Raw genomic sequence first — 8,887 nt, 5'->3', positions numbered from 1 at the left:
AATCCACGAATCCTTAAAAATTTGGGTGAATTTCTTTCTTTTTAATTTTCGTCTTTACTTGTTGTTGTTGTTTTCATTACTATCACTATCAAATTATTCACTATCACATGTGTCATCACTAACATCAACTTTTTGCTTATTTTCTTTATTGTTTCCGTCACTATAAAGTACAGAGGGATTAATACGAACCATAAATCTTAAAAATACAATAAGAATCTTACAATTATAATGACGAATCTGCATTCCAATTGTATATTTTTTAATATTAATTTATCCACTTACCTATCCAAAGACATCCTTCTTAAATTGATACAATGACGATGATTGCGAGTTGCAATGCATAAATTAAAGAAACATATTGGGCTGTATGCATTAGAATTTAAATTTATATGACACTTGGACAATGGACAATGGACACTTGACAGTTTATGGAGTTCAAACACAGAACTACACATGCATAGTTCAGAGAACCGCAGAACACATTATACAGAAAGTTTCATTTGTTATTTTCATGACAGGTTGACAACAAAATTGTACGATCAAACGAACCTGTTCGATTGCAATTATACTAGGCGCCTCGCCCGAAGAGATCACTTTGATAAACTATGTAGTACCGCTTTAGGTGCTAGTTGATCACACATTTTATAGAAAGGAACGCTACCATTGCTGTTCCGTTCTGTATTACTAATACTCCGTGCTGTAAATATCTTCATTACCTTTTAAAGTTGCAAGAGTGGATATGAAACATTTTCAAATTGGGTTGGGATACCTACTCTTTATATCTTATTTCTTAAAGAATTTTTGTTTTTGTGGGATTACTTACTATTTTGTAAAGGCAGGGAGTGATCTCTTCGGGCGAGGCGCCTAGTATTGCGATCGAACTTCACAGTTAAGTTCGTTTGATCGTACAATTATACGACGGCGCCTCGACCTCAAGATCACTTTGATAAACTATGTAGAAGTTTAGAAGACTTAGAAATGTTACATATCCATCCTGTTGTTTTTAATAAATTACTGCCATCAGTGTAGCACATTTATTATGACCATGCACAAGAACTCTTCGTGTATGATTTTACAATATTAAACATGTATGAATGTATTCACAATTCAGTTGCTAAAACAGATTTTGCAAAATTGTTGTCTTCTACAACGGGACGGTTGTAGAATTTTGCAAAGACTTTTGAGGTTTTTGTCCAGCCTGCTGTTTTCCTAATAACATCCCAAGATACACCATTTCTAGCGGCTGCCGAGGTAGACGCATGCCGTGTGGAATACGCTGAAAAAATATGCGTATTTATTCCCGCTGCTTTTAGCGTTTGTTTAATCCATCTGCTAATTGTTCTTTTGATGCCCTCTTGTATGGATCCTTTGCTGTAATGAATAAATAGTCTTCTGATTGTGGTCTCCACTCTGACGTTTTTTCTAAATAGGATATGAGTGTTGAAACAACACATAAATTAGGTTTTCCAGTGAAATAAGGTACTTTAAAAAAGGTCTGCGGAGCATTATTCTTCGAGTTCTTTACCTGGTCAGTTATATATATGCATACTCCTTCGCCATCAAATATTATATTATCCACTTTTATAAGGTATAGTGTTTGTATCCTATGGCCTGAGGCCAGAGCCAATAGTGTAGCTAGTTTCTTTGTTAATATCAAAGTAGGTAATGTCTCGTCTGGTCCTAGTGAATCAATATAATTAATGACTATTTGGGGATTCCAGGTGGTATTATATCTTGGTTTTGTTGGTCTAAGCCGATAAACTCCTTTTAAAAATCTTCTTATTAAAATGTCTTTTCCAACTTCTCCAGGAAATAAATATTAGAGAAAGCGCTTATCTGTGTTGATTAAGCTTGCCGTACGAAGTGTTCCCCTTTTCAAATTCTTTCTGCATAAACCTCAATATTTCTGATATATCTACCACGAGCGGATTTTTATTGTTTTCTAAACAGTAACTCCACCAAGATTTATATGACGTATTATATTGTTTATGAGTGGATTCTGAAATGGAGTTCAATGTAACATCCACTGTTTCTGCAGGATATCCCTTTTTTAAGAGTGCTTGCCGCACAAACTCCCTGCTACCAGGGTAAGCTTGGCATGAAGAGGAATGTTCATTCTAACAGGAGAAGATAACAAATTAATGTCAGGCCCTAATAACACTGGTTCGCTAATTAATAATTTTTAAAATAACGGGTACCAAGGTTGCGAAGGCCAGTCAGGTACAACAACAATGCCTTCTGCTTCATCAGTGATGATTTTTTGCAACGTTCTGAGGATAAGTGTAAAAGGTGGAAAGGCATAAAAGAAATTTGACTTCCAAGAAACAGTGAAAGCATCAACTGGCTATAGAATCTGGATCTTTGTACCACGAAATATAATTGTTGCATTTTGCATTTATCTTTGTTGTAAATAAGTCTATGTCTGGACACCCCAGTTTTTTGACAATACATTTAAAAGCAAAATCTGCTGGTTCCCATTATTGCTCTACTCTCCCACCCTATCTATTATTGCTAACGGAATTCTCCTCGGAAGTCGAACAACTGGTATCGCGCCTGGTTCCACGTGAAGTTTACATTTTTTTTGAAATTTTCCTGTACCTGTAAAAATATCTTTATTAACACTGACAATTTTTTTTAATTCATTTACAGTTTTTACGCTATCAACTCTATTGATCAATCAAAATTTTTTACAAGTTTTTAACCCTAACAAAGGAGTAGTTTTATTTCAGCTTACAACTACAACATTTTCCATTAACTCCTTATCCTTTATTTTACAATTTCTATTTATATTACCTAAAGGTTTTAAGTTTGAACCTCCTTAAGCTTCTAATAATATATTAGTTTTATTTAATTTTGTATTCAGTTTCAAACTTTCAAAATTCTTAACAGGTAGTATATTTACTTCACACCCTGTATCTATTTTAAATTTTATAATTTTATCATTAAAACTTACATTTTCATACCAAGTTATACTATTTACCGATTTGTTTACATTTACGCAATCAATTTGTAAGAAGTTATCCTCTTCTTCTTCTTCTTCTGGTTTTTCTTTAACAATATCTTTCACCAGTTTCACTCGGCAGGCTATCTTGAAGTGGTTGAGTTTTCCACATCGCAGGTACTTCTTACCATAAGCTGGATATTCTCGCACTTTATGTGTTGTTTGGCACCTTGTACACTTAAATGACTTGTTTTCTCCATTCGTAACTTCATTTTTTACACTTTGGTTAACTTTTTTTCTTAATTGCATCTACTTCTATTTCAGCTGCACTCTTCATGGTTTTTAACTGACCTTTCATTGTTTCATACGTTCTGCACCTTTCTACTGCTTGTTCTAATGTCAAAGACTCGATACTTATAAGTTTTTCTTGCAGCTTCTTTTCATAAATGCCAAATACTAGTCTATCTCTTATCATTTCTTCTTTGTCTTTAAATTCACAACTCTTCACTAGCTTCTTTATAGCATTAACAAAATTATCTATTGGTTCTTTGTCTTCCTGATTTCTCGAGTAAAATAAAAATCTTTCATACATTATATTCTTCTTCAGCATCATATATTTTTCAAATTCTTCTAACACTTTTTGAAAATCTTTCTTTTCTTCCTCAAACAGTTTGAAATTAGATATTAAATACATCTACACACACTCCTCGCCAATAATGTTTAAGAGAACGGCTACTTTTTNCAAAGGGATAAAAAACACTGATCAAAATATTTATTATAAAAATAAAAAAACAAAAATAAAACATTTTTTTTTTAATTTAAAATGTAATTTCTTCATTGCACACAACTGTTGCTCCATGTCCACCATCAGCTTCATGTAAATTGCGGCTCATTAGAAAACTAGTAGGTTGAAACTCATAAAATTTTTTTCCATCCAGTAAAAATGTTCTGCGTAACAAGGGCAAGTAAAATGGCAAATTGTGCTCCGTAAGAAACATGACCATTTTTATTTCATCTTCCTTTATTTCACGTTTTAGTTTTTTCCTTCTGGATTTGTGGTTAAAAAATTTGAAATTTTGCAGGAAGAACTCACTACTTGCATTTTTAATAATAATAATAAATAATAATAATGATTTATTTTCCATTAAGACAGTATACATGTATAGGATTCGTCACACACTTAATCTAACATAAAAAAAAATTAAAAACTTCAATTTAAAAATTTAAAAATTCCGACACACTAAAAATATTTATCTAGCAAATATAACTTTAACTTTCGTTTAAAAACAGTTACAGACAAACAGTGTTTAACGTCGTTTGGTAAACGATTAAAACATTTTGGACCCAAGCAACAAGGAGCATTCAGGGCTAGTTTTAGTTTGGCAAACGGCACTCTAAGATCACCAGCATGTCTCGTGTTATAGTTACACTTATCTTTGTTAATGTCAATGCTGTTCTTATTTCTATATACATAAACACATAATTCGTATATAAACAAACAGNGATTCACTAAGAATCGGAACAAGGGATTTTGCCAAATCGCTTTCATCTACCAACACCATAGTTATGGCCTTACCTAGTGCCGTTATTCCTGCACCCAACTGAGATTGCATAATCACCTGATATTTCGTCGCCTCAGAACCAGACTAGTCTAAGTCCATTTGTTAAAACTTTACAGGAGGAGGTTTTCTAATTTTGAAAACTTCAGGACTGTATGCTCATTTCACTTTTTGTCTAACTGTATGTTTTTTTTTTACTTATTTTGACAGTTTACTGTTGGATAGTAAACAGCTTAATTGTTAATTTTTTTGACAATATCAAAAATTGTAAAATTAAAAAAATGTAATTGGGACATAGAAAAAATTGAACTTTATATAATAAACGAAGTAGATGCTTACCTTATTCTATGTCCAGAACTCTTTCATATTTTGAAAAATAAGCAACAATACCATGTCTACTGAAATATACTTTAATTCTGAATAATGCTATAAGATACTACAATCAGAACATTGAAGAACTTTAACCGATATAAACAATAGAAAATAATAAAAAATGTTTAGAAATTTGGAATTACGGCCTTCCAAAATTGCAAATCTACTGCAGAAAAGTGATTTGATAAGCATCTGATGTGTTCTATTTTGTCTTCGGGCAGGCAGGCTGGTAGCGGCTGTACTGCAGGGCAAGGGATGTCTTCTAAAAGCTTCTGGGGGAGATCATTCTTCCTGTGTTGTTTCAAAATCGATGTAGTGTGGTTCAATTGCATTGAAAGTTAGCTTATATTTCACCAAGTTTGAGTTATTTTCATAAGAAATCTGCACTAAACTTTTATATGAAATGTTAGAAAGAGAAATACGTTGCGACAATGCTTTAAAGTCCAAGAAATAATTTTTTTGCATTTGAACAAGTTTATAAGGCTTCCTGCTTCTGGTATTTTTCATAGCTCTGAAAATTGCAAGTGTGTTATGCAGTTCCAATTTACTTAAACTTCGATCCAAGTCGCTATGCATCGCGTCGACTTCCTGCACACAACTATGCCCAGGTACTTGAAATTTTTGAACGATGGATTTCATTTGAGGATGCGTCTTCAGAAAATATAATAAAGCTGCAGACATGTGGGAATTTTTATTCTGTGGCACACGCGCATCCGACCACAAAATGAATTTGGTAACTTGCACTTGCAATATCTGCGCCTTTTCTTCCGCCCATAAGCTCATGCCATACAACACAGAAACCGTTCTTCTTTCCTACTTCATATCCTGTCAAATTGTATACTGCATACTTCTTGTAGTACGCTTTTGAAATTTGGGTTTATGGGCATGTAAGTACACTTTGCATATCAAAACATATGAGAGCTGCAGTCTCATCATCTTTACAGGCTTGTACATCCGTTTTCTTCTCATCTCTAGCTTTCTGTTTGGCTTCTATGTGTAGTCTGTACTTCTGCTGTAAGTTATCATTCAGATTTTCACCTTCCCGTTTTGCTTCATATTCTGAACAAATTTCAGACAAATCCTTCTTTGTTTTGTGGAAACCAATGTTAAACTCATAGTTGCCATTTTTTTTCGGCAGTGAAATTATTTTCTTTACAATATTCGACGTTTAGTTCGTACATTTTAGCCAGAGATAATGTCTCTAAATATTCTTTTGAAGAACTACTTCTACAGTAATGCGAAGGAAGACGAGGGAACATATTAATATGATCTTTAATACTTTGTCTTTTTTGTTCATTAATCCGCTGCTTTGTATCTGAACCTCTTTTATCACTTTGAGGAGTTCCTGTTAGTTCGAGATTCTTATCTGGCTAATGCTTAAGACACCTAAATAAAATCGCTTACAAACACGTATTTTGTTGCTGTTTTTTTCGAAAAAGTATTTGAAAGAGTAAAAGAGTAGGTCTTTGTTCTCTGACGCAAATTTCTGTTCCTTTTGCGCTCGACAAAAAATCTTTCAGTTGTTTTGTCATAAAAATAGGCCTTTTCGCTGTTACTATTACTCCAAAAGTCTTTATGAATTAGCTCTACATCTTCCAGACTAAAATTGTCAAGGCATTTAAAGCGACAATTTAAACAGTTTCTCACAGGAATCTTTCCCACAACAGTATCACCACGGCAGTTTTCATATTCGTGGCCACTTTGTCTTAATTTTTTTCTTATGTTTTTCTTCCATTTTGCAGGATCGCCCTTCCGTTTCCTTGTTTTTTTAGACGAGGTACCAGTTGTGCTAAAATATTAAGCTTTCGTGTTTGTTTCAGTGTTAATTAAAAATCAAAATACCTTTTTGCTGCATTTTCTGTATTTCCTGGACTATCTGTGGCAACGCCCTCATTTTGAATGTCGATTTAATTTTCTGCACTGCCATCATTTTGCGACTCAACGACGAGATCAGAAGAAATATCATCTACATCGTAACTAAAACAATTAATTGAAAACAAACATGCATTCTAACCTATAGAACTTTTACAAACGTAACTCACTCATTTGGTGTTTCGCCGATTATCGAGGGCTGATATTCTGACCCGGAGTCCTCAAAGGGGTCGGCAAGCGACTCTTCAGATTCACTCATATTATCCGCAATTTTTCACTGCTTGAATCGTAAAAAAATTGGTCCCAACACACCAGCACAAACAAGGTGACTGGTCGAACTGTTATGATCAAAATATTTGTTCTAGTTTATTCTACGTCCTCACGTGACGCTTATTGTGAAGGTTCTGATTGGGCGCTCGGACTTAGACTAATACGGTTCGAACATTAACAAGGTTGAATGGACATAGAATAAAACAGGCACCTCTTATTTACAAAACCAATTGACGTTTGAGAACATGGAATATACTGGCGGATAGCGTTAAGGACATGGAATAATTTGGCATAAAAATGTTATTTTCAGAAAAAAGTGGACAAAGAATAGGCTGGTTCTGAGGCGACGATTTATATTTCTTTAAGGATATATCGGAAACGGCTTGGGCTATTTCTGGATTTAATGTAGGCGTTTGCAACCCGCCACAGTTGCTTGGGACTGGATATTTCGCCAGCAGTTCTAATTTATTATCTTTTGATATACCTTTTGTCAGCATATGCTGCCATCTAGGAGACAATGCCTTGTGCAGCTCCACTTTTTCGGTCTTGGCGTTCTCAGGGTCTTCTCCCAAGCATTTCAACACTTCTTCATCCAAACCCGGTTCATGTACCACCAATATACTATTATTAATATTTGGTGAGGGGGCATTTTCCTGCTCAATACTTCTGGCAGATATTACAGAAGGGGTAAAACCTTCCGAGCCATCTTGTAATGTTAAAGAAGGGGTAAAACCTTCTTGGCCAAAGGATGTCGAGTCTCTGGGACTTCGAACCGGTGTTGAGCTACTTGGCATTTGCCTTGAATTTCGATCACCCCTTGAATTTAAGCTTCCTCTGTCGTAATGTTTTGACCTTTTCGACGTTGGGGATTCGGGTGATCTGGATTCACTATGGCGTCTAAAGCGTCGTTCCAACGCTTTTAGCATTTTTTCCAATTGAAGGGTTTTTTCACGACTAGTCTAATTATCACAAACGCGACGTGATCTTCTAGCACACAAAAAGCGTAATAAAGATAGTTACAGCACGGAGTATTAGTAATACAGAACGGAACAGCAATGGTAGCGTTCCTTTCTATAAAATGTGTGATCAACTAGCACCTAAAGCGGTACTACATAGTTTATCAAAGTTATCTTGAGGGTGAGGCGCCGTCGTATAATTTACAGGTCGCACCACTACTTCACACATTGACTGCTTAGTCAAAACTGATTAACATACGAAGCTAGTATTACAGACACGTGACTGCGACGTAATTCTTAATATCGGCGAAAGATGGCAACAACGAAATGTTTATCCTAAATAAAGTTATTTAAAAGTGTCCACTGTGCCCCTATGACCATTGTGCCCCGGTGTCCCCTACTCATTAAAATCTATAGCGCCCTCTAGTAGAGGAAAGGCTGAAAGAAATAACTAATTACATGTGGGGACTCGGGGACTAAATTGCCTTGGGGGGTACTAGAGGACTAACTGAGACTTAAAAGTACTAAAACTAGTCCCAAAGGACTGATTTGAATAACACTGCTAACATGCAAAAATTACACGATTAAACGAACTTACCTGTGATGTTCAATCGTGATTATATGAAGCGCCTCGTCCAAAGAGATCACTAAGTGGTAATGCTTGCATTCAGGGTTCTGATCACACATATTTAAAGAAAATATTTTCTATTCCCTTATTCTTATTCCATGTTCCTTCCGTACCTAACTTCATTTAGTTCAAAGTTGTAGGGAAAAATATCTTTCAAAATTTGGGTAAAATATTTTCTAACTATGGGTCGTGGTGGGAGGTGATCTCTTTGGACGAGGCGCTTCATATAGGGGCCGTTCGAGTTGACGCTCCGAACGTTCAGGGCACGCTCTAAATGACTTTAGGCGTT

At 35.0% G+C, this 8,887-nt stretch overlaps 1 protein-coding gene across 1 annotated transcript; it reads right to left on the bottom strand.

Annotated features, from left to right (window-relative positions):
• Positions 1-7,232: 7,232 nt before the first annotated feature.
• LOC111692982 lies at positions 7,233-7,808 on the bottom strand. The gene has a single exon (XM_023457122.1). The coding sequence runs from the start codon at positions 7,806-7,808 to the stop codon at positions 7,233-7,235; it is 576 nt and encodes a 191-aa protein (XP_023312890.1).
• Positions 7,809-8,887: the final 1,079 nt, after the last annotated feature.

Source organism: Anoplophora glabripennis, unplaced genomic scaffold (genome assembly GCF_000390285.2).
Source record: "Anoplophora glabripennis isolate ALB-LARVAE unplaced genomic scaffold, Agla_2.0 scaffold851, whole genome shotgun sequence".
NCBI classification, from domain to species: Eukaryota; Metazoa; Arthropoda; class Insecta; order Coleoptera; family Cerambycidae; genus Anoplophora; species Anoplophora glabripennis.
This window is presented reverse-complemented; position numbering and strand designations above follow the sequence as displayed.